Raw genomic sequence first — 26,795 nt, 5'->3', positions numbered from 1 at the left:
TATTCTGAGTTACTAGATGTTAGTGTTAAATGAAGCAGATAAATTCTGACAAGCCCAGTATCACAGACCTTAAAAAACAGGCTTAAATGTTGAAGGGGAAAAAGCAAACATACCCAAATAATACCTACAAAACATGTGTGAGCCCTCTGTAAAGTGTAATTTATGAATGCCCCATACATATAACAGATAAAATGATGCTTTTTTTATGTTTTAACTCTTCTTGGGTGTGTTTATCCCTGAAGGTTAATTTGTAACCAAATATGAAGCACAGGAGCACAGGAAATGTGTTCAAGTAAATGGGTTGTTTTGGAAAATGAGTGCTCATCTTGATGATCAGCTTTGGATCAAGCTGAGTATCCCAACCCAGATGTCTGGTGGATATCCTTTGCAGAAAACGTGCCAGTACTGTAATAGCTGGTGAAAGTGTGTCTCTGGGGAAGAAGGCAAAGCCAGAGCAACACAGATAATTTAGTTGTAGTTTAAAATAACAACAACAACAATAGTAATACTAATACTAATACCACCAATAGAAAACACAGGAAACAGGCACAAATTCACTAGCCCAGAATTTCTCTTCTGACACATTGGCACTCGACTTCTGAGTAGTTCCCTGTATTTCTAATTAAGCAGGCTCCTACTTATTCCTTTGCTGGAGGCATTTTTGTTTGATTAACAGAACAAAAGGTTAATCATATAAATTTGCCATCTCATAGCTCTCTGAAGCAGGAGAGAGTAGGTAGCTCCTTGTTCTCCCTCTCGGCTGCCAGTCAGGCTTGCTCTGTGCAATGCAAACACTGAGCTTTCCCCTCAGGCCCTTGTGACATACTTTTCGTGATGTATTCTCAGTAGAAGGTGAACGTTCCTCCTGTTTGTGACTTCAGCTGTCTTAGTGGAAGTTTGTAGATCACGTAATGGATACGTGAGCTGTGCAGGAGATTGTCATCTTTGTCTCTGCAAGGGAATACAGCAGACGTGCCCCGTTAGGAAGGAGCTGTAATTGCTCTTACCTAATGTGCATCTATGATTAAAAAACAGAGCAGTGGAGTTATTAATGAAATCATGGTGTGCTTGGAAGCAGATGGATCACAGTTTTCCTTAATACCATGTTAATAAGATCTTTTATAATTCCTTGTCTGAATTTACCTGGTAATTATCAGTTAGCAACTGTAATTCTCTGGGACAGACTGTTGGTTCTGAGTTCCTTATCTCTTTGTTGTAAGGAGTGTTTCACACTTGAAGCAGAGACTTTCATCTCTGCAAGTGACCTACATTTATGGTTAAGCTTGCAGTAAAATATACAAGAATTGCAACTTGGAATAGAAACACTGAGATTATAAAACACAGAAGTCTAATTCCCCTCTGTGACTTGCTGTCGCTTTGGGGCTCTAAAATCCACTTCATCTTTATGCACTCTTTGCTTAGGGGAGTGGTGCAGCCAAACTAGTCCCAGGTTGTGCACATGGCATGGGAATTGTGGGCAGCACAAACAGGCCAGGAGCTGCTCTGCTGCCTGCTGTCCCCAGCCCTTCCCCTCTAGATGCTCGCTCACACGGTGGGGAGGGTCTGTATGAGCTACAGACTTGTTTGCTGTTGGAGCTTTATTTTTCAGTTTCGTTGCCATCCTGAAAAGTAGCTGGTTGAGATGAGACTGAAAAACCTTTGAAAATGTTTGATTTGGCAAAACAAAAAGATGGTAATTGAAGAAAACATTTGATCCCACATAAAATTTTGTCTATTTTCCAGTAATTCTTAAACGTAGAAACAAATTTGGATTAGTTTCTCAGCAAAACATCCTTTTCAGGTTCATCCTTGGCATTTTTAAAATACTACATGCTTTATTGTATTTTCAGGCTTTTTTCGTGATGAAAAAAATTATTTTGTAAATTTACCATGAATGCAAAGTCTGGTGACTACCCTCTCCCCACGGGATGTCTCCTGATTTTAGTTGTTCTTCTTAGACATCTCCTTAGTCCATAGGTATATCTGGGGGAAGGTGATGTTCTGAAAGCTGTCTTTCTTCTTGGCTGCTTTTGCCAAGAATAGGATGGTTACACTGCATAGATTGTGTGTTGAGAGATTCCCAGGAGTTGGGAGAGATGGATTTTGGGGGTGGGAGGTGCTTTGTCTGGTTTTAGGAATATGTATAGGAATCCGTCAGGTCTAAATGCATTCCCTGTATTCAGAGATTATCTGTTTCAAGCACTGGGCTTGCTAGTTCCTGTGAGAAGTCTCTTTTGCCTCACCTATCCCAACCCTTTAATCTCTGAACACTTGGGCTATGTGGCTCTGCTGGTCCTTTGTGACCACACCAGCTCTTCTACAACTGCTTGTAATTAGATGTAAAGTATCTGCTAATCTTACATGGACCTCACGCTGCAGAGTTGAACAATTATAATGGTGCCCATAAGCACCTATATTTTCTGCCCCTCATTTGATAGTGAATCCCCTCAAACACCAGTTTAGTATAAAAGTGAGCACGCTCTTCTCTGTGGTGTGTGGTTTTACATACATGCTATGTAAACAGGGGGACATAAAAAGAAAGTCAATAAAAGCAGCTTGGTAGGCTTTTCTATCCCTCTAGATTGAGAGGATGCCATAGGGATAATATGATGAAAGTATGGAGATGTATTCCGGTATCTTCTGTTTATACAGGGTGAAGATGCGCATAAATCCTCTAGCTGAATGATTCAGACCTGTCGAGTCTCATGCATTATGCACAGGACTTATTCAATTAGCCCCTACCACAGCACCCATCACTCACGCGCTGGTGGCAGTGGTGCCATGGCCTTTCTCCTGCTCCATCTCTTAGGTGTGCCTGGGGCCCATGGCACAGCGCTACACCAGCCAGCTCTGTGAGCTGGGAAACCTCCTGGCTGGGCATACACGGGGTTAGAACAACCCGTGAGGTCAAAGGATTGGCAAAGGCCTGGGCTTGTTGGGAAAGCTTAATCTGCAGAATGAAGACAGAGGCTGTTAAATCTGTTGATTTAAATAAGTTGTAATAAACACAAAGTAATTGCATTACAATGTCATTAGCATACATCGGGCTAAAGCTAATTTTATAATCAACGTATAAATTATCGCCTGTAATTTCAACTCGAACTGGTATTTGCAGTGGTGCTTTGTTTCCAGGAACGCGTCCCCCTGGAGCGTGTGAGCCGGGACGGTTGTGCGGGATGCTGTGCTCTGAGCAGAACGCTCTGCTCAGTTTACACGCGGCCGTGCGCGCTGTCCCTTTGTGTCTCAGCAGTTTTAAAGATCGAGAACTGAAGTGAACAGAAAGCAGATGTGTGCGAGCCAGCGGGGCTCGCGTGGGGCGGGGGGTGTCGCCTCGTTCACGCTCCTACGGGGCTGCTGCCCGACGGCGCGGTCCGGAGCGGTGCAGGGGGCAGCCCCCGCCGCCGCGCTGCTCTGCGCTGCTCTCGCACTGACTGTCGGTTTGTCCCCGCAGCCATGCACCTCCTGGGGCTCAACTGGCGGCTGCGCCCGGCGGACGGACCCACCCTCAGCAACGGGCGGCGGCCCGGCCGCGCGGGCGCCGAGGACGGGGCGGCGGCGCCACCTGGAGGCAGAGGTGAGGCTGCGGCTCCCGCGCCCGGCCCCGCAGTGGGCGGCACCCGCGGGTGCGGGGTCAGCGCCGGCTTCGGCCACTGCTGGTGCTCCCTGCGCTCGGGGCCGGAGCGCTCCCCGCGCACGGCTGTTCCTGCTCCCGCCCGCTGCGCTAGTGCGCAAAATCGTCCCGCCTGCCGAAGAGAGGGCTCCAGGGAGGCCTTAGAGCTGCTCCAGTACCTGAAGGGGCTTCAGGAAACCCGGAGAGTGGCTTTGGACAAGGGCCTGTAGGGACAGGCCAAGGGGAATGGCTTTAACCTGCCAGAGGGGAGACTGAGATGAGCTCTTAGGCAGAAGCTCTTCCCTGTGAGGGTGCTGAGGCCCTGGCACAGGGTGCCCAGAGAAGCTGTGGCTGCCCCATCCCTGGCAGTGTTCAAGGCCAGGTTGGACACAGGGGCTTGGAGCAAGCTGCTCCAGTGGAAGGGGTCCCTACCTATGGCAAGGGAGCTGGATGAGCTTTAAGCTCCCTCCCAACACAAACTAGTCTGGGACTCTATGAAAATCACTCAGTTCCTAGATCCTCATCTACTAATGCAGATGAGCTCCCTCAGACACTTCAATGAAGTGATCAGTCCAAACCCATATGTTTTACTGGCTGTATGTCCTCTTTCCAGGTATAGCTTAGAGAGCTCAGAGAAAAAGCTTGACTCAGTAGGAGGGGTACATTGTACTGCTTCCAGCCAGGACCAAATTCCTGGTTTTTCTTCGTTCTCAGATGTAATTCTAACAGAAAGCATCAAGGATCAAGGACAGAATAATTTCACCCATAGTGAATAATCTGCTTTAGTGTATGCAATGTTGGCAACAAATGGTTTCTTTTTCTCCTAAAGAAAAACTGTGTTCCTGTGGAGGATGGCGGAGACAGGGAAATGAGAAGAATGAGGGGTAACTCTAGAAACATCAATGATTTCTTAAATTGAGAGAGCATGTATTAAACATAGAGAGAAAATGCATATCATGAGAAGGATTTTAATCATTTAAATTGAATGCTTGTGACTTGTGAGGTTCAGGGGTTTCTTTCCTGCATCACGATAAGGCTTTCCCTGGTTATTACACAAATTATGATAAGACAGACCAGAACTTTTTAATTAATCAAAGCACCTCACAGGTCCTAGTGCACTGTGAAGGTGGGACAGGGTGACTGGAACAGAAGAAACAAGAGCACTTGCTACTGGTCAACAGAAGAGTTTTGTGCAGAGCTGAGCATTGTCTGGCTCTCAGGACCTGTGGCTGGTGTTCAACTGCTGATTGCTGTCGCAAACATTAGAAACAAATTCTGACACAGGATACTTGCATTGGATGTATTGGGAAAAAAAACAGTTAAAGCAGAGCTGGGGAAGGAAGCTGGCTTGTTCTTTGGTATGCCCAGTCATTTTATGGGTTTGCTTGTGTTTTTAATAAATGATGCCGCTGCACCTCAGCTTCTTTACATTTTCCGGGGGGGGGGGCTAATTCTGGCTTCCCTCTTTTCGTGCAATCCTGCATCCTAGTGGTGGCAAAACCGCATAGCGTTTCAGACAGATGTTCCTTGGCTTGGCTTTCCTCGCTGTCTGACTGTAGGTCAAACTGGACGAACAGCCCAGTCCCAAGTACAAGGTAGAATGCTTATATCACTGCCGAACTTCCAGATCGAGCACAGGTGAGAGACCCTATGGTTTTAGGCAGGAACCTGAAGAGCTCAGGTCTGCAATTATGGTCACTTAGCAGACAACTGCAGTGCTTAACACGTTTCCAAATTCCCTCCCCTGCAGCTTTTTGTTGCCGTCTCTGTGCAAATATAGGGCAGCAGGATTGTTGAATTGGAATGTGCTCATCTGCCTGGGGCACTTCAGTGCAAATCCTGGCAGCTCATCCCAGGCCCACTCTAATGAGCTTTGCACATTTGAAGAGACCAAGATGCAGGCTGTTTTGGGGAGTGGTAACCTCCTGTAGAGGAGACAAGGAAACAGAACTGGTAGTTCTGTCTGTGGTTGCTGTAGCCAGCTTTTCTATGAGCATGCTGGAAAAGTGTGCTTGTTCTTCTGACATTTTATAGAAGGTTGCTGAAATGTTGATAATCTGGGGGAAGGAGGGAGAATAATATTTAGGCAAGGAATCTTCCACAGTGAAATAATATGACTGATAGGTTTGGATGAACTCAAGGAATATCTGAAAGACAAATTCTCATAGCAGGGAAGGGTGAAAAGTTTTTCTACCTCACCTTTCCTTTTATTATGTCCGAGTTAATATTGCTATCCCAGCAGTTTTTAGGAAAGCCTCTGACAGCTTTTAACACAACAAGCATTTCAGGGCTCAGGGCTCTGGCTGTGCAGAATGACCTTTCTATAATTGACACAACTCAGGATGAAGCCATTCTTTTCAAAACATGGGTCTCCCAAAGAAACCTTTAACCCCTAGACTGAGAACGGCCACTTAAACACAAGCTGTGCCTACTCAGCAAGCAAGCAAGGTATTTTAAAGCAGAGCAGTTTGAAAGGGGGGGTTGGGGGGAAAGCAGATATTTCAATTTGATCTGTTTGTTCCTTATTAGGAGACTACATTCTAGTATGAAATAAGAAAACTGCAATTTAAGAGGAATGTAAATTACTTTATTACTGCATTTTCCTATCTGAATGAAAACAAAATTCACTGTTGAGATAACACAGTCGCAGGGCTTTTGTAATTACACACTCCATCTCGCTAATACTGGGGATGTCTGAAAAGAGCAGGCAAGTGCAGTGGGTAAAAACATCCTCAGCGCTGCTGTAAAACTGCAAGTGAAGTCCCCCATGCTCTGGAAGTTGTGCTGAGCTAGGGATTTACATTAAGAGACAGAACTAAAGAAAAATTCCTTTCTTAGTGCAAATGACAAAGCAGTTTCCCTTCCTAGTACATAAAAGCAAAAAGCTGCCACTGCCATGGAATTGTGGAATCGCTACAGGCATTAGATAGATAGATAGATAGATAGATAGATAGATAGATAGATAGATAGATAGATAGATAGATAGATAGATATGACGTTTAAAAAACTTTGAGAGTGAAGCCCATTTGTCTGCTACAGACATAATGTTAGAATTTTTGTGTAATAAATCTAAATTAGGAGAAGGTGTAGGAAGAACTAGAAAAAAAAAGGCATGTTTGGGAATAACTGCTTCTTCACAAGGAAGTGAATTAGATGACCTTATGGGAATTTTCTATACCTAAATTCTTTTAATCTATGCCAAAAATGTATTCTACATTTAAAGTTATGTAGTAGGCAGACCACATTTCCATAAAATATGTGACTATTTATTTGCTGTTTCCTTTCTAATTGACAGCATATACTACAAAAGTCAGCTTTAATCATCTCAGAGGACACCCAGGATAAACTACCATTTATGTAGAAATATTCAAACTAACTCCAGCTGCATTTGCAAGTAAAGAATGCTTTGGTATAGTTTTTTTCTTTATGACATATTGTCCTTGGTGTGCTCACAAATCTAACAGATTTCCTAATAATTCAAAATTTACTTACTATTTTTTCTCTTGATTATTTGCTATAATAAGAGTCTATAGAGCAGTAAGAGATTTTGGTTTCTGATCCTAGAAATCCACATTTTAAAAGATACCAAAAATTATTGCGGGCCTGAAAGATCACTTCAGTTACCATGAATGTAATGACTAATTGGAAAAGGTAGATTTGAATTTGTGTTCTGATACTCACATAAGCCAGGGTCTGTGTCTCTTTGGACCAGCCAGCTTGAGCCAGGTTCGCACTCTGCTTAGGAGACATTTCCCTGCGTCTGCCACAGCGTGTGCATTGCAAAACGACAGACTTAATTAAATGGTAAAGTATTGAAGTGTCATAAAAAAATACTTGTTTCCAGTTAACAAAATAAGCTTGTTTCCAGTTATCAAATTCAGCATTGTAAATACAATAGCAATAAGGAAACAAAGAAAGTTATATTTGCTGTTAAATTTAGCTTACTTAGTTATCTTACTTGCTTGAGATGAGAGAGGGGAAATTTGCCTTGAATAGATATGGAAAGCTAAACTGGGCTGTCATTGTGAAGCTGGCTAGTTTGTCTTCAGCTCTCTCCAAATGATTCTGTGACCTCTGCCAGATACTTGCAGCTCAGGGTCACCTTTTGGTTTGCACACAGAAGTGATGATTTTCTAATAGTTATTTCATTAGCAATGCAGCAGATAGGCAATGCTAAAGAAATAACAAAATGGTTAAATGGGAAGGTTTGCCACCTTTATGTATTGATGAGTTGGAGTTCAGGTGCAAATAGAACAGGCCCTGATTTGACTGCCTGAGACACTGGTGCCACCCCCAGCTGTGTTCTTGCTGAAACCTAATCCTGGTTATCAGACAAGTGTAAGGATTTGGGAGCAACTGGAGAGAACTCTTTGTCATGTTACAAAGGATAAAAAGATGAAAAACTCGTACCTCGTCAACAATGTGAGCAACATGAGTCTTTTGGTTTCTACTGTTTCCTTCCAGACACTTTGAGACAGATGATCAAAATGTAATAACAATCAATGTATTTTAAATGTCACTTCTGTTACCTTCATTCAATTTAATCAAGACATGCCATCATTTTCCAGGTGGATTAATCTAATTAAGTAGTTATGTGGCTAATGTAATGTAGATCTTAATTAACACATTAGCAAGCAGAAGTATTTATATGGACGCTATGAAGGCTTGCAGATGTGGTCTTCTGAAAATAGACCAGGCTCTAGGGATGTCTTGGCAAAAGCAAAGTATTTGACTAAGCTCAACAGAAGAGGAATCTTATTTTTGTGATTGTGTTGGTGATAGTATGAGTTGCTGTGGTTAAAGTTAGGTGATGAAGTGTATTATATCCCATCGGAGATGATTGTTATGTTCATGTAGAAATGCATGCTAGTATATATTAGTTCTTTTGAAACGCAGAGAATTAACAGATCTTTATTTTATTTCAGCTATCATTTGCTTTATTCTGAAAACAATGAATCTTATGAAGCCATGCCCACATGAATGTGAGAATGTACCTAAATTTGTCAGTGTCTCAGGGTATTAAAGCATGTTTCTTAATTCCACCTGCAGGGGCAGACTGTTTGAGTGCAGCTGAGCCCCAGCAGTGGTCTTAAGCAGACGCTGTCTTTACAGAATTTCTTTCCTTTTGCCACAGTAGAAATAAGGGTCACTGACCAGAAAACCTGAGGTTTTGATTTTGTTTCAGAAGCTGTTTTACTGGACTCCGGGAAGCTCATACAAATTCAGAAGCTTCCTTCCTCCTCACTTCACAAATAGAGCTCATTAGTACCTCAGCATCTTCAGCATAACTGAAGTTCAAGATGTGTCATAGCAGCTTCTCCAGACAAACTCTCATTTCCTGGCTTTTTACTTTACTGTAGCTGTGGGAATTTATTTTACATCAACAGTCAATCTGTTGTACACATTTCAAGAAGAATCTGTTTTCGTTTGGGTCCTAGGGCACTTAGGTATTAGCAATAGATATTCTGAAGCATAAGTTCATATAGGAGTGATCAGTGTGGTAATAGTGCATAGCACCGATTTTTCTACTGAAGAAATTTATATAGAAGAGACATCTTCTGCTTTTTTTTTGTTTGCCTTTCTGAAACAATAAAAAATGTCTGGTCACATAAGCAGCAAATTTGTCTCAGGAAAAAATTCAAGCTGTCATTGAAAACCGTAATAATTCCCATGCATTCTTTTTTGGCAAAAGGTCAGTGGAGTGTATTTTTATATTGAGTGGTTTCCTTTACACCGCTGTACCATAAATTTCTTTGGAATTCAGAGTTATCTGTGAAAATCCCTAGCTGTATAACAAAGGACAACATGAAATAAGTTAGATAAAAAGATAAGGAAAGCTATGCCTACGGCAGTGATTTGTAAGAAATGCAGATATACAGGAAGAGAAGTGAAAACCATTTCTCTTTAACCAACATTGGTGATATTTATTCTTGTATGTAATCTGAAATTGTCTAGATAATCTTGGTAGTCCATTATGGATCCCATGGAATAGTTATTCTGCTAGACATTTTTGAAGAGTGCTATCAAGGCACTGTTTGTAGTCATCACTTTTCTAAAGGCATGCAGCAAAGCTCTGGAGTTAATTGCTGTCTCAGTGTGATGTCTGGATCTTGACATGGCTGGTAGCCAGATTTCATTTAAATTTTAACTCCAGTATGGGAGAGGAGAGGAGCCTGTAATAAAGACTCGAGCATATCTGAGTGTAGATACAGTTCTACCCCCATAGCTGACACTGCTTGACATCAGTTAAATTAAAGGTTGACCGGGCATGTCCTATCAGCTGCCACCTTGAAACTGACCTCCAGCTTCAAGATGAGGTCTGCTGACAGCTGAGCAGGGGGAGTTTGCATCCCTGTTGTCATGTGTTGCCTATTTGAGAGCTTCAGAGGCAAATATACTCGAGTGCTAAAACTGTCTTTTCAAATGTATATGCCAAAACAGTAATTCAACTGGGTAAATAACACAGCAGCTTAAATGAATAAGTGTTATTTAGGTGATAAATATATGTTTGACTGAAAGATTGAAATGGCTCCCCTGGGTAAAATGAAGAAGTATGCTTTCAAAACTCTCTGTTGTAGATGTTTATAGAGGAGAAATGACAGAAAAAAAATCAAGTATCCATGGGGTTATGAGGTAAACAGACGAAACCCTTAAACAGTCATCCACAGCTGAGATAATGATGTTGGGATTTATTTGTTCACAGTAGTATGAGTTGTTTGGGTTAGTCTTTCTTCTTGATTTGTCACTTTGTCACATCTGTACCTTCACTTACACGCAGTTGATGTTGTTTGAGTGTGATCTGCAGTGGTCCATCAAAATGGAAAACCTTCTAAAAACAGCTGGTGGGGAGTGAGTCAGGTGGGGAGATGTGTTCTCTGCAGGAGGAGATGAAGACTGAAGGGAGCTATAAAAAAAGTTTACTTACAAACTCTTCCCCTAGAGACTCTGAAAGTGAAGCTGTTGGTGCAGAAAAAGGCACTGCAAATATAAAGTGAGGGTCGTGTTCTGCTCTTCAAGTTTAAACAAATAAACTTAAGCCTGTTAATTAAGAAAAGGGATTTAGTGGTCATATGTACTTTGCATTTCATTTCTGGGTTTCTAACTTGGGACGGAAGGAACATGAAGCGGCCAGGGCTGAGATGCCTCCTGTAGTATTTTAATGTGACTGCTCTGCATTACTCATCTTCAGATCATTGTTAATGTTTCTGTTTTTACAAGTAGTCATCTGAGAACATCGAGATCATGATCAACACAGGTGCTGTGTCAAAGCAAGGAGCAGAACCAAGATGCTGTCACTAGTTTTTTGGTTTATACCAATAAGAGTAACTCTGCAAGAATTTATGCGAGTATGATTCAGTAATGCATTATCTTTAGAGCTCTGATGGACTTAAAACTTGATAAGTTGTTGGTTAAACTTGCAAATATAGAACTTATATAAAACTTCAAGCATTTCTCAATTGTGTTATTTCAGCTTTGTAATGTGGAGCCATAAAACCAGGATGTCATCTATTAAATTCTTAGAAGCAAACAGAAGGATCCCTTTCAGTATGTCAGAGGTGAGGCAGCAGCTGTTTCTCACAGACGTGGCACATGCTGCCTATAGCTGCATGCCATACAACAGAAATACAGACTGGAACACAGGGGGCATCCATCTGTTCCATTCGTTGTTGTAAGTTAAGTAGATCTTGACCACTTGTGATAGCCACTCATCTAACTTCCTGTTAAACTCCTCTGTTGTTTTGAATGCCCACAGCTGTCACAGTTCTCTTCCTATGTAGATTTTCCTGGGACACTGAAATCTCCCAGTTGGACAGCTAGAAAACCAGGTCATTTTTGTTGCAGAGCAGAAAAAGATCATCTATGGGGGGGTGTTTCCAAAGACATACAAATTCAATTCTGACCTGCAGTTTTTACCAGTTTTTAAGCTAACAACTTCAAGATTTTCGTGAGACAATGTCTGTTAATCTTCCCACCTGTATTCCTTTTATCACAATAATAATGCCCACTCTGATACTTCCTGGAAATAGCTTTTTCTTTGACTCTTTCACTTTGACAATGGATATAGTGATCCTGAAGAGCAGGGCTCTTTAGAATGTGTCAAGGAGTCTCTTCTCAGGTTGGATACTGCTGTTTAAGTATGCACAATCTACTTTCAAAGAAATCATTAACAGCACACTTCTTAAATATGTTGAAAAAAAAATCATCATTTATTACCATAACTTGGAATTGTGAAGTGAAGGAAGTGTAACACTGCACACAAAGGAGAGGAAGGAGTCTTCACTTTTACGCTGATTTCCCAGCTCTGCCAGTGATTCCAGTATGACATTCAACAGGTGATGTTTTGTGCTCTGTACCTGGTTTTCCTATACAGGTGTGTAAGGACTAGTTTAAATTCTGGTAAGATGGTGCCTCACTTCACTGTGATAGGAACTTTGAGATAGCTGCTGTTGCTGTAATCCATTACAAATTAAATACAGTTTTTATGCAACATTACATGTTTGAGTCTGGTTGACGCCGGTGATCTTGGGTGGCTCTGAAGGCACATTGCTTGACATTTTCAGCCAGTTTTCCTTTCTTTGCAGCCTGTCCTTGCAGCAGCTTCTGCTTTCTTTTTGTCTTTGGTTTGTGTTAGTGCTGGGATGTTGTCATGGTTTAAAACCAGTCAGACAGCTCGTTCACACACTTCCCCCCCTTCTTGCCCTCCCCCTGCTCCTGGAGGGACAGAGAGGAGAATCGAAAAGAATGCAACTCCCGCAGGTTGAGATAAGAACAGTTTAGTAACTAAGGTATAACACAGATCACTACTGCTACCACCAATTATAATAATGATAAAGGAAACAACAAGGGAAGAGAATACAACACCTCACACCAGCCGACTGATAACTTGCCCCCCCCCCAGCCCGACCAAGCACCAGCCGATACCTCCTCCAACCCTGCAGTCTGTCTGCCCTTCCAGGTAACTCTCCGTTACCTCCTGGGCATGATGTGCTGTGGTATGGAATATGTCTTTGGCTAGCTTGGGTCAGGTGTCCTGTCTCTGCTTCCTCCTGGCTTCCCCTCCTCCCTGGCAGAGCATGAGGCTCACAAAGTCCTTGGCCAAACCAAAACATCATTGTTATCAGCTCTGTTCCCAGGCCGAAAGTCAAAACACAGCACTGCACCCGCTACCAAGAAGGAGAAAAATGACTGCTACTGCTGAACCCAGGACAGATCTTATCATAGACCCATTAACACAGAAAATGAAAAAACAAAAAAGTTGCCAAAACCTGCATAGCAGCTGGTATTCAGAGCATTCTTTTACCATTTCAAAACAGTGCCAACATAATATCTGTTTCATTATGTACAAGTGTACGTGCTGCTAACATAGATAATTTGGAATCTGTAATTGAAACTGTGCTATTGCAGCTCTCTCAATTAAAGATAGTCAAGACAGAAAAGCTGTTATGTACTTACCTGCTGGAATTATATGTCATTCTGTGCTATCCTGTTACATTCAGGCAGTGCTGGAATATATTTCAAAAGTAACTTGCCATTTATTGAAAACAGCATTACACCATGAAAAAAAACGTGGAGTAAACATTGCGATTGCACTAATACTGTCAGGTTGTATTAGAGGTGTCACTACTGTCTTGTGTGTAGTAATAGTGATATTGATGGTACTGCTACATTTCTGTGATTGTTAACGTATTTTCTGTGGGTTTTTGATCTTTGTAGTTTCTGTTGTAATAGTTCTAAAAATGATTTCTCACCATGTTGTTTGGGAATATGGATCACAAATCAAATGTAGCTACATCCTGCAGCTTGAAAGCACTGCTAACTCTTCATGTACTCCATGTTTAAAATACGTGCAGCCTCAGAACCATCCTGCTCAGCTGAGAACAAAAGAGGTTTGCACCATGTTTTAAAGGCTGACTATTTCATGGGCTGGAAGCCAGAGCACTTGACCAGAAAGGTCTTGTACCTTGTCTTCAATAATGCATGTTGAAGAACCATCAAATGATGGATTTTAACTAACCACAGCACAAGGGAGAAAGACTTGTAGATTGTCCCTGCTTCAGGCAGAGAGAACTTAAAAGGCAATGCATTGAGTTGTACTAACTTTCTTTAAAGAAGGGGAGATGCACATTAGAGTACAGAAACTGTCCTCTAAATCCTTTCTGTGCATTTCTTCTGTCAGCTCTCTTGTCTATGGCCTGCAGTTTATCAGACTACTTTACTATATAAAACAGTGGTAATAAAAATGTGCAATCAGTTCATTTAGACTGAAGTTACCCCTAAAGTTCACCTTTCTGATAATTTTTTATACCGTGGTTGCGTACATGGTGCAACTGAAAAGAGCTCAGGGAGACTCGCATGTGCTTTATTGATTCTCTAATGCTACTGTGTTTGATCAGTAAAGAGCAATCATAGAATTAAAGGGTTGGATGGAGAAGAAGACTGCAGATGCTCCACAGAAAAAGGTCTTTTTCAAATATAGGGGCCAAATTCTTACATATAGATCGAAACAGTGGGGAGATTGCTTCAGAGTAAGAAAGGAAAGTTACAGTTTGATTTAAAAGGTAGCATTGCCACAGATGTTCATCTAAAATAAAAATACTTGTATTAAAAGCAGTTATCTCATTTGATTTTTATTTGCTTTCATTTTATAGGCCCATGGGTCTCTAGGAATAGCAGCATAGATAGCGGAGAAACAGAAGTTGGCCGCAGGGTCACCCAGGAAGTGCCCCCTGGGGTTTTCTGGCGGTCTCAGATCCATATCACCCAGCCACAGTTCCTGAAGTTCAACATATCCTTAGGGAAGGATGCTCTTTTTGGTGTTTATATAAGAAGAGGACTCCCACCATCACATGCCCAGGTACTTTGTCAATGTGTTTGTTGGCTTTAAATGTCAAAATGCAAAAGTTTAGAGCATTTGTGTTAGATTTGTGTTGTAGCTTATGGAGCTCAAGTTTAGGGTTTCCTGGGAATTACTTATTTTGTGATATTTGACTGAACACCCTGATATTATTTCTAGGTTATTACATAACAGTATGTTGATAAAAGAAGTAAATGATGTTCTAGCCATCCAGGTTTTTAAGATAACTTACAGTTTGTCACTCAAGGTTTTAAATCTGTGACAAAGTCTTGGCACCAACTGGGATAAACCTATCCAGTTATACACCAGTCAGAAATGATAAGTAGTGTTGGTGAGACTCACAGTATCAAAGCACTACATATAGTTGGAGTGCATGCACAGCTAGATGTGTTTACATCATTTTCTGTCTTCCTAGAAGTTTTAATGTCCACAGGCTGTTGGAATGTCATTGCTGGGATATGCAACAGACTGGCATCATGCTGCCCAGCCATATTGGACAACATAATGCAGTGGCCATGTGTTTGTGTGTTTGAGAGCTCTAGTTTTCCTGCATTCCCCTCAAGGATGGTATTTAGGTCTAACATCTGACTCAGACATGGGGCAAGTCTTGCCACTGGAAAACTTGATTTCTAACCAGCCTCAAAATGAAAACTCAGTTAACGCTGCATCTTTATGGTAACCCTGTAGTGCATGTCTAAGAGCCGTAGGTAAAGGTAGCTGTAAAGTTAGTGAGACCAAACTGAACTATCATTTCCTTTTTTGTTGTGCAGTGGGTGTTTTAATTGCTGGGAGAAGATATAGCTGTATTTTCTGTTACATAGAGAAATTCTGTTATTATGTTGAAGACTCCTTAATGTGAATGTAAGGCTTCCCATTTACTTAGATTAGAACTGTAATGAGAAATAATATATTTGCAGTTACACATACTAAAAAGAAAGAGCCTCCATTCTTTAGAGTGCAAGGGAAGCAGAAATAGCAACCAGCTTTTGAAAAGGATCCCTTCCTTCATGCATATCCTTGCTGGTAAAAATCAGTTCTTCATTCTGAAATTATTACCTAAACTTAAAATGCTTTATTGAGTATGGAATTTCCAAAAAGCAAATGTAGAACTGCACAATTCCTTTTGGGAAAGGCTCATTTAACATTTCTAGATGACTTGCCCTGATTTACAAAGAGCTGCTGCTGCAGAAAACTGCAGCTACCTAGATGGTTAAAATGCATGATTGAAGCTAAAAGCCCAGAGGCTTTAATATAATTGCATTGCAACATGTTGCCATATAGGGGAAGGCTGTTCATATTGCCCTAAGTGACCTGTGTCCATGTGAATGCACAAACTCATGGTACAAACAGTGAACCAATTAATTTTTTGGGGAAAACACACATTAACTGATGTTTGGAGCTGCTTCCCAATGTGAGGTAAATTTAAGGAACTATTCTGCATTGCTGCTTGTTCCTTGGTATTTATTCTTGCCTATAATCTGAATTGTAAACCAAAATCTGTAAAGAGAGTTGGGAGGAAAGGAGAGGTTTACATGGCTTCATGACCTCTCTAAGAATTTGTGAACAAGGAGCTTTGACTATCCAAATTCCATCAGACCCCTCTAATATGCTGTTTAAAAATGTGAGTTATTGAATTGATTTATCTACCTGTTTAGAAATAAGGATCAGCAGTCCACAACCCCAGGAAGGGAGGGTAAGTGGATAGATTTCTGTATAGCTAGAGGTTATCATACAGCATCCTGAGGTTCCATACAAAGACTAGATACACTGTGGAAATTGTAGTGGGCTATTGACTAAATTTCAGCCATTCCCAGACATCCATGCAACACAGAAGTTATCCTCTGAGAATATATTCCAGGGTAGGAACCCTAAAAATGTTTTAATTTTGGATGTAATGCTTCAAATATGTTGTTTTGAGAGTAAAATTATGTATTTAACTGTTTCAGTGAAGGAATGACATAATATATTGACCATGTCTCATTTAATTCTGAATTTTGGTTCTCACTTCCTCTATCAATCCACCTTTGGAAAAAACAGCAATTTAGTTGAGGAAGGCAAATAAATGTATAAATCAGGACGTGAAAATGACTTAAGGTAACCAAAGCCCCTAAGCAGTCATCAAGTTTAGCTATAAATACAAGTTAATTATAATTGTCTAAGACATGATGAAGGGTTGCCTGTATGTTTCACAAGAAATCCAGTTGGATTTAACTGGTTGTATAACTTTTTTTTTTTAATTCAAGATGAACTTTAATTTCTATTGCACTGTGATCAAATATATTTGTTCTAGTTTTCATTATGATGTTCTCATCTCAGAAGACTATGAACAGGTGAAGTTTCCTTTCTTTCTCTCCACCTTATGTGGATTGGATATAAATTTTGTGACCTTTCTGTTCTATTAAATAATGAGAAATATCAACTGTGTTTCCTACTGGGCTGGATAACTCCTTAGAGAACCTGTTTTCTAGGCTTTAGAGGAAGCAATTCCAACCCTTTTCCGTAAAAGCAGTTCATGAAATCCACCAGTATAATCTACAGAATTACTTTCCCATGTTCATGCTGGGTCTTACTGCTTGTCAACAGGGTGGTACAGCAGAAGATTGCTTAGCATTTTTGCCCAACAATCAAAATTCAGCCAAGCTGCTACCAAGAGAAATAATTTTAGAGAAAGAAAGGCAACCTATTACAGACCTGAGTTAGTGAAAAGAAGCCTTGTCTGACAGAAAGGAGGAGAATGGGTTTCTATTAATGAAAATAGTCTGAAGTTGACACCAGACGATATTTTAAAATTGAAATTTAAAATCCTTGTTTCTGCAGGTTAGGAACATGAGCTGTAAAGCAGTGAACAACTACACTTGACAGTTCATCACTGATTAGTGTTGATATGTCAAGCCAAGTAAAATCCTTTGTGGGAGCAAGTCAATAATCAGCAAATTAGGTACATGATTAACCTGAGACAACAAGATGCAGTTCCTGTCTGAGAGCCCTGCTGAGATTTAACCTTCTCAGTATTACTGTTTAGCAAATATTCCAAATGCCTGGTTTAGTCAGTCAAACTGATGTAGCTGTAAACTTGTCTAGAAGCAGTCTTGTGTGCCATGTGCATAGGGAATGGAGCTCTGGGGGGAAAAGTGAAAATGCAGTTTTGAGTGGCAAGCAGACTACAAACAGGAATGCATTGCTTTCAAGCAAGATTCTTCCAACTTGTTTAGTAATACATAGAAATAACAAAACGCACATTGCAGGCTTGAATGATCAATAGGAAAGAAGGAGAAGGTAGTCATATTAATAAACTTGATAATGTATAGAAAATGAACTGTAGATGTCAAATAATACATGAATGGCTTTGCAGAGATTACAGCAATTATGATAATGCTACACATTGGTAGAACATTTAAAATGACACATGGAATAAGGTAACCTTAGATAGAAGCATCATTATAATGTCTGGAGAAGGTAGTGCATGAAGTGGTAAGGTTTTCATTTCCAGCAGTGTCGTATACTTATAAATTTTCAATGTCAAAATGAAAATTGTTTTCATTTATAGCAGGAAATGGCTTTATTTGAAACAACTTAAATAGCCAGAGAGCCTTAGTGTTACCTTGTTTTTAGCCAGTGCTCAAACACACTTAGGTGCTCTGGCCACCTTATGACAGCTGAGCTGTTATTACTGAATGCTGTGCAGCAGCACTGGACTGGTTGAGTGGTGTCATATTCAAATGTTGAAACAAATTGGTTGGCTGTCACTGTGGGTATCAGATGTTTCATGGGTGTATTTTAATGAATAATTACCAACTGGATTTTATGAAGAACTAATTCTAACGCACTTTGCAAGCGAGTTTCCCTGACATATGTTTTCTTGGCCACTTAGGTCTTACAGGGCTTTGGCATAAAGACAAATGCTAGCCACAACTCCAAACATGTTTTTTCTTCCTCCCTCCTCCCCCACTATTTGAATATGCATCCATTAAGAGCACTAAAAAATTCTTTCTTTTCAATTCCTAATTTCAAACACCGTTGGAGATTTTGTGGAGGCATGCAAATAATAGCTTCAAGTCTAAGAAAAATCAAAGATATCTGAAGGAGGCTACAAGGATGCTGGAGAGTGAACTTCATCAGGGACTGTAGTGATAGGACAAGGGGTAATGGGTCCAAACTGAAACCAGGGGAAGTTCAGGTTAGAGATAATGGCTCTTCCCTGTGACGGTGGTGAGGCACTGGCATAGATTGCCAAGAGCTGTGGCTGCCCCATCCCTGGCAGTGTTCAAAGCTAGGCTGGACGGGGCTTGGGTGCTATATGGATAGCATTGAGCAGTGTAGTCACTTTGGTATATGTAAAATTCCAAAGCTGTTTTGCTGACTCCCCATGATTACTGGAAAAAAAAGTCCTTATTAGCCTGTGAATAAAATGCTTAGGAGGATAGAAAGCACCAAATGGAGAAATGATAAAAACAAATTGCCCAGAAAGAACTTAGTATGAGATTTAGGTTTGTAAATAAAGGTATGCAGTAGGGTTTTGGTATGCTGTGTATTAAAAATAAACCAACTTATTGAGAATGTGAGTTGAAATTTCATTAGAAATACAGGCTGGCAAGTCACTGCTTCTATGGAGCTTTAATCATAGTAAATATTCCCCACTGCAAAACTGATCTCTGAAGATGTAGTCATTTGGAATTTCTGGTGCATTTTGTTTCTGAGCAGCTTTTGGCATTTATGTGTGACTTTTGGCATGAAGCCCTGAAATATAAAGGATCATTAAAAGAAAAAAAGTCAGTGAAAGTTCAGAATTACTTCAGAGGTTCAGTTGGGTTTGACAGATCCATTCCCCAATTCATGTGACTTAGTAGTCTCTTCCTTAGCAGTTGTGTTAGATTAAAAACTCTACAGTTGCTTCCTAATGATCATGAAAGTGCTTTCATTCTTTTCCCAGATAGTTCTTCTATGCATAATTGTCAACAAGTAGCTTTAAAGCAAGAGTGATATCTTCAGCACAACATTATAGTCTGTAGTTAATCATGCAGCTGGTAAATCAGAAAATTAATGATCTAGAGAACCATGTGAAGAAATCTTACCCAGTTATGAATTCACAGCACCATCTTGGTGACCCTTTAGTCAGGGCATTCAGATTTTGGAGTACCTGGTACTTGCCGACACATTAAGATTTGTACACCCAGGAAACCACCAGCAGATGCATTCTCTTCCTTCTTTTTCCTCAGCACTGAGGAATCCAAAGAGGGATAAAAATGTATTGTTATGTCCTGTATCAGTTTGCACCAGTACTTTACCGTTCATAAAGTTATTCAGGTTTAGTCATTTTGCCTTTGCCTGAGCTTGAAATAGTTCTTCATAGTTGAATTAAAGAGGGGCAAAAGCAGTCATAACTTTACCAAAGTTAAAATTGTAGCCTTATGGGAGGTCATGCCAAGGGACCTGCTCTCACTAGGTCACACCCCATCATTGTGAAAAGAGATTCTGTAGCTAAAACTACTTCAAACTGTTTCAGCCTGAATACTCTTCCCCTTCGATCTTGCCAACTGCTGAGCTTTCTCTACTATATGAGTTAGAATCAGCATCAAACAGAGGGGAGGCAGAGGAACCTGCCAGCACAAGCAGAGACGAACAGCATGTTGCCAGTGAGAAATGTCAGCTTTTATTGCTACTTCCTTAGTTGACCCTTTGTGAACAATTGTTCCGAAGAGCAAGATTTCTTTTTCCCAAGATGTTGCCCGAGTAATAACATTTCCCAAGGAGGTGATGAGTCTGTCCTTAACCTCTGACTGTTAGACGATGGGTTTTAGCAATATTTCCAGATGTCATTGATTTAAGAGATATAGATGTGTGTGTGTTTGGCACCTCTGATACTCTGAAAGTGACTGACATGCCAGAATTCTCTAAATCTCTGGTCTACATTGGCTTAAATGTACTAACTTACCTGATTTACCTTCTCCTGAAATAATCCTTTGGGGGGAAAAAGAAAGGGCTCAGGTGGATGGCAATCTGATATTAACAGTTCAGTGACAGTTTCTATTCCACCTCTCCTACTCTCTCCCACAATTAAAGGCAAAGGAAAGAGTGGATAATGCTCTCACAATAGCTTTCAATATTAGTAGACCTGGGCTCAAATTCTACCCTGCCATGGATTTCCTTTGTGGTTGCATATTGGTGTCAGTTCCACATGTTTAACTGGAAGGTAACGGTACTTCCATACTTTTCCCTTTGTTGTAAGGCTGAGTGTATCAAGGACTCTACACTGCTCGTATATAACTGCTACAGATTTTCAAGTAGAAAGGTCAGCTTTCATACCCAGTTTTGGAGAGATGTGTAGCATGGCACTTAGTGTTAAATCAGTTCATTTGCCTGTCTCTTCTACTAGAAGGGAGAATCTTCACTATTTTATTGCATATTATATGTTATTTACTAGAACTCACTGTTAATGAGTAGAATGCAGTGCACGGAACAGCCCTCTGTGGATGTTTAGTCTGTTTAGGATGCAAGATTACAGTTTTCTATTTCAACTGAAAGCAAGTGAAGGTATATGTTTTCCCATAGCTGTCGCAAGCACAGACTGTATGTGCTAGAGGGAAATGCAATGAAACTACTGGCAAGCAAGCAAGCACATGCTATTACTGTATTTTATTGAACACATACATCTTTCTTTAGACATGTCTATCTCTCTCTATCTACTCCTACATAGATAAATGTGTCTAAAACAAGATGTGTTTTCATGGGGGACTTGTTATACAACTATCAAAAAATTAGATATATCGTTTTTGTTGTTTCCTTAAGGGCTTCCCTTAGATAGGGACTATGAGAGCTAGTAAGTCGAGCATTAGCATCAGCTTGAGGGCTTCAGGATCACAGACATCAAAAGCAGACAAAAAGCCTATTAGGACAGCTAGTCCAGCTGCTTTGTTATGCAGTTATTGCCTGTTGTAGATTAACCAATATTTCTTCCAGTCCTGTTTAATTGTGTGGTGCGGTGGCATCTCCGCTGGGAGGCTATTTACTGAGCTTAATAGATGGGACGCTTATCTGACATTCATCTTAAATTTCTTTCTTTCTTTTTTTAGTTTCATGCCATTAATGGTGCCATTCCTCTTATGTTCTAAATAATCACTTACTCTGCTTGATCCCTTTTCCAAAGATTAATGTAATGTTCTACCTTACTTGGAAGCCATCCAACCAGAACTTCTCAATTTTCCTTAATATAAGTTCAATTCTTTCAGCCACTTGATTTGTGTTATTCCTTTCCATGCTCCCTCTGGTTTTTGTATCCTACTTGTTCCACATACAAACTCAGGTAAGCATCTCCTACTCTGTGATGTAAGCTTGTACAGTGTCTTTCAATCAGGTGCTAACATTAGACAAACACATTTGTTGTTTGGGGTGTTGCTGTTTGTTTTGACGTTCTGGGGGCTTCCATGCAATTATATGTCTGGAGCTACATCCAAGAATTCTATTCCTCTTGCAGCAAGAATTTATTGTAGCAATTGCTTAGAAAAATGTGTATCTCATAGGGTGAAGGTTTTCAGCGTTGAAAGCTGTGTAGGAACCTAAAATTTGATGGATCATATCACTGATTTCCATTTCTTTTTCAAAACACAACCTGTCAAGAAATACCATTTGTACAGATTTTGATCACGTATGCAGAGCAAAGATGCATGACTCTATGGCACTGTTTAAGAAAGACAAGAGTCACAGAATCTCTGTGTGTGCCAAAGTTGACTAGTAAATATTAGTTTCGTGTTGACGTATCTTCTAGAAATACCACTTTCTGACCAGGTAGAAGAGGAAATATGGTGTGAGATGTTGAGCTGACAGGTCTGTTTGTTTGGGGGTTTGTTTGTTTGTTCTTTTTCTTTCCCCCACCCCCCTGTTTTTTCCTGCTGCAGTATGATTTCATGGAACGCTTGGATGGGAAAGAGAAATGGAGTGTGGTGGAGTCCCCACGGGAACGTCGAAGTATTCAGACCCTTGTTCAGAATGAGGCTGTGTTTGTTCAATACTTGGATGTGGGTTTGTGGCACCTGGCATTTTACAATGATGGCAAGGACAAAGAAGTGGTCTCTTTCAGTACAGTTATTTTGGGTAGGTGTCTCCACAATCTGAACATTGTTCCTCTCTGTTTATACTTTGCCTTAATTGCCGTAATACTTTGTTGTGGTCTTCAGTATTAGTCCTGTTTATCCTTATGTTATGGGGTTGTTTGGGTTTTTTTCCTCAATACTATGTCAAAAGGTCTGCAGTGTGGTGCTGATTTGAATTTGCTTATTTCTCTTTTAAGATTTTAGCATTCCCATAGATCTTAAGTTGTGGAAAGCAAGGCTCACATCTAAGTTCAGTCTGAGTTGAAGCATTCCCCAGTTAATATTCTTCTCCTTTATCTATGTTATACTTCCTGTTTGCTTCTCTGGAGAAGCTTCTTTATCTGGAATAAAGAGTATTCTTTATTATGGAAGAGGATCTATCAGGAGAGCTGTTTAATCATAGTAGAAAGCACAACAAACTGACACCTGCGAATGAGGTTATTGTTTGCAGAGATTAATTGAGAATGTCAGTTAGCTGTATGCTGATTTACAGCTTACTACTCACTACCTACCAAATAGTAGGTCATATCCTCAACATGGTAGAATCAAGAGCAGAAGAACATCTAGCCTATGATCTAGCCTATGACCTGCAGTTTGTTAAAAAAGTAGGGTTACATTTAGCTGAAAATCAAACCAAGTCTAAGTTCTTCCAGGTTTCTTAGAAGGTTTATTGAACTTTGAAGCACTTAATGAACTTTGCTGAATATCTTGTCACAGTGGCATAAAAATTCTGTCATAGTCTCTGTGTTATTCTGTCCTGGCTGGTGAAGTGTTAAATGGCACTAGATTGTCTAAAATTGTAATACCTGTTAGTTTAGGGGAAGAGTCCAAGTGAGTTTTTTAAGCTTGGTGGGAAAAGGTTGGAGGTCTTTTGCAGTCTTACCTGAGTAACGATATGAAGCTTATATTTTTTTCTTTTACATTAGTATAAAATTCAGTTTGTTGGCTTAAGACCCAAAGGGTACTGGAGGACAGCCAATACTCTGTCATTAAGCATGAATCTAATTTTTTCTGTTAACCTCAGTTGAGGTGAAAACATTCTTCCATAGCTTACATCTGGTTATGTAAGAGCTAGTAGGTGCTATGCATGTGGATATATATATATATCTGCATATTTGCCTATACAAGACTTTGTCTGCTTCTTCAAAACCAACAAGAACATTTGTGCTTGTATCCTGTTACACACCTATTGTGCTTAGAAAACCTTCACATATGATAAGCTGTCCTTAAAAGAGTTGCCTGGCCTAGGCTACAGCTTTTGAGAGCATCAAAGGTCTAATAGTCAGGTAGACTACTTGATAGTGCAATAATAGTAATTGGGCTGAAATGTAGAGAAAAGTATAGTGGTTTATCCAGTTCAGAGGTTCTCCTGCGCACACCTAGTATCAGACATTTCATTATCAAAGGATCTGAGACACCTGCAAGTTTCTCTGATGTGGAAGAGGAGAAAGAATAACAGAAATGGTGTTAACACCCAGGGAATACTAAATTTACCATTATTTTGAATACACAGAAAATGCTTTTCTGTGCCATGAAGCAAAATAATGAAAATAATCTATAGACAAGCGTCTTGATGAGACAAGTTGATATCTTTGAGCATTACATTTCAGGGTTTTTTTCCATTGTTTACATAAATTGTTTCAAGTGGCCAAGTAAATGACTTCTCTGAACATTTACTTTGCAGTGGTTTTACTTAGTGTCCTGCAACTGTGAAACTAGAATTAAAACTGTGCTTGAATCTTTCTCCTCTTTTCAGTTTAATTTGACAGAAAAATACTTTGTGTGGTTCTGTTAGTTCCAAATCCAAAATTCATTTTCTGTGTTGTGCAGCTGCCATTTGTTTAGTGTCTGGAACTGACAGAGCCATTTAGTTTGGGACCACAGGTCCCACAACAACAGGGAGTAAGAGTGAAGAATAACACCATTCTAGTTAGAGTTTTGTTCCAATAATTCAGTGTTGAAAATAAGCTGCATTGAAACCCAACAGCTTTCAAATGAAAGGGATTTTAAAAATTAATTTGAAAATTGGAATTTTATTTCTAGGTTTCTGTGATGTGAAGTAGTGTGTGTACTATCCAAATAACAACAGAAATTGTGGAGAAGAAGTATTTTGGTACAGCTGGTATGCTGATTTCTCAGATTATTGAAGTCATCAACACTTCAGTCACTCACTTCAACTCTGGTGTTAAACCTTGTCTGATGTTTTTACAGACCTTTTCTTCATCCTGTTGGATGGCAACTTGCACCTTTTTTATTCATTTTTTTAAGGATAAAGAATATTTTCTGGAGCAAAAGAGCTCCTGTTTGTCATGTTCAGTATATATTTCTGTCAGCTTAATTAATGAGGCTTTAAATGTCTGTAGAAGGAAGGGAAGAGATATACTCCTTGGGATAATCAGTTTCACATGGAAGAGTGGTTGCGCAAGTTCCAAGTCTAGTTGTAAAAGGGAGATTGTCGATTTTCCTGATGAAGCATTATGTTTGCTAGATAACATGAATTCAGACATAGCTGTAAAGGTTTTAAGAGCCAATCTTGTCTACCTGTTGGAACAGAGGACTTGAGCATTATTAGACTACTTCGACTTCATATATGACTAGTGTATCATTAGACCTCTGCGCTTACTCATGCTGCCATAAAACTTAATACCTTTCTGCCGCATCTGAACTTTGTGGTGTTAATATTGTTACAGTTCTTCTCCTAAGTATTGAAGACAAAATAAACTAAAGAAAAATCAAGTGAAGAATCTGTAGCCTAAATGGGAACCAGCTAATGTGCCTGTGATGCTTGTATTTCAGATTCAGTGCAAGACTGCCCACGTCACTGTCATGGGAATGGCGAGTGTGTATCAGGTGTCTGTCACTGCTTTCCAGGATTTCATGGAGCAGATTGTGCTAAAGGTATCATTGTCCCTGTGTTTACAAATAACCACAGTGTGTGTCTGTGATGTATGGATCTTCAGTGGCTGCTAGTTAGCATGGGTCCAAGCTAGATTCAAATAGATCAATATGCATTTTTTTCCTTAGATCTCTTAGTTAAATATGATTCAGTGGTAGTATTGCTACATTGCCACTGAGGTTCCATAGCTACAGATCTTTTTGTGTCAAAGGTAGTAGACAGAAATGGCAGAAAAGATTTATTTTCTGCTAAACTGGATGAATTATCAATGCTTTCAGATAATCCTTAACTGTTCTGCAACAGAAGACTTGATTATCTTCATTGGTAGCATGTAATGTATTTTCTGGCTTGGCTGAGCCTTACTTCCAATACATAGCGTCTTTCTTGCATATACAATTACTCTTTGACCAAAGGAAGGTCACATTTTTTAGGAAAAGAAGTAGGACCTGATAAAGTCTTAAAATAGACTTTTTCTTAAATGTTGATTGTAGATTTTAGCAAGTAAACGTAGGAGACGCATAATTATAAAGGATTAAACAGAAATCTAAAAGCCATCTATGGATTGGCTGTATGTATTTACTAAGTTTTTCTGAGAGTTTGGGATAGCACTCACAGGGAAAAGATTCATAAAGGAGGACTTCTTTAGTTTATACAGCTAGTAGCACATATGTTGTCTAAATTCAATGACTACTTGTATTCCCTGCTGTTTCTGAGCAGTCAGAACATTTTACAATTTACTTCCTTCTTAGTGTAAGATTTAGGCATACTATCAGTAGCATAAGCTTATAATTATTTTCCACAGGGATAGGGTTGTTAGTGTTCAAAGGGTTTGGAAAGCCTGCTCTTTGAAAGGTTTTTGACAGGCCTCGAAGGGTCTTAGCAATGTGCTCATTTCTTCTTAGATTCCTGACCCAATCCTGAGGACAATTTGTTGTGCCCCACCTCTTTCACTGGTGTAGCAGGGTGGCATCCAGCATACCCATGTGTGTCTACAGAATACTCCTTCAATAGCTGTTATAGTAGTACTGGAGGGAGTAATTTCCATTTTGTGTCTCCATGTTTGGCTCTTGAAGGTGCCCCAGTATCAATATATATGTATATATATAAATAGAAGAAAAAACCCCAAGGGCCTTGGAAAGCTAATGATGTTATTTCAGTACTAGCCCTACTCATTTTAAAGAAGGCTTCAACTAGCTTGCATGTTGTTTGATTACCTGAGAAATTAAAGCACTTTGGCAAATCTATAGACGAGATATTTGTATATTACAAAGTAAATGGTATGATAATGTGTGCTATAAATACACAGTGACAGCTATATGCATTTCTGTGGTGTTAACCTGTGAAAGT

At 40.0% G+C, this 26,795-nt stretch overlaps 1 protein-coding gene across 6 annotated transcripts in view; it reads left to right on the top strand.

Annotated features, from left to right (window-relative positions):
* TENM2 (teneurin transmembrane protein 2) overlaps nucleotides 1-26,795 on the top strand; it is a 679,035-nt gene that overhangs the window by 544,907 nt on the left and 107,333 nt on the right. For all 6 annotated transcript variants that reach the window (XM_057415147.1, XM_057415146.1, XM_057415150.1 and 3 more), the window contains 4 exons: nucleotides 3,452-3,574; nucleotides 14,260-14,465; nucleotides 22,358-22,553; nucleotides 25,349-25,450. In XM_057415147.1, coding sequence (XP_057271130.1) covers nucleotides 3,452-3,574; nucleotides 14,260-14,465; nucleotides 22,358-22,553; nucleotides 25,349-25,450 — 627 coding nt within the window. The remainder of the gene's footprint in view (nucleotides 1-3,451; nucleotides 3,575-14,259; nucleotides 14,466-22,357; nucleotides 22,554-25,348; nucleotides 25,451-26,795) is intronic.

The sequence above is a fragment of the Pezoporus wallicus genome, unplaced genomic scaffold, assembly GCF_028554395.1.
Source record: "Pezoporus wallicus isolate ANWC-B61680 ecotype Strahan unplaced genomic scaffold, APGP_CSIRO_Pwel_v1 contig_4161, whole genome shotgun sequence".
Classification (NCBI taxonomy): domain Eukaryota; kingdom Metazoa; phylum Chordata; class Aves; order Psittaciformes; family Psittacidae; genus Pezoporus; species Pezoporus wallicus.
The sequence above is the reverse complement of the archived record's forward strand: the minus strand, read 5'-3'. Positions and strand labels throughout refer to the sequence as shown.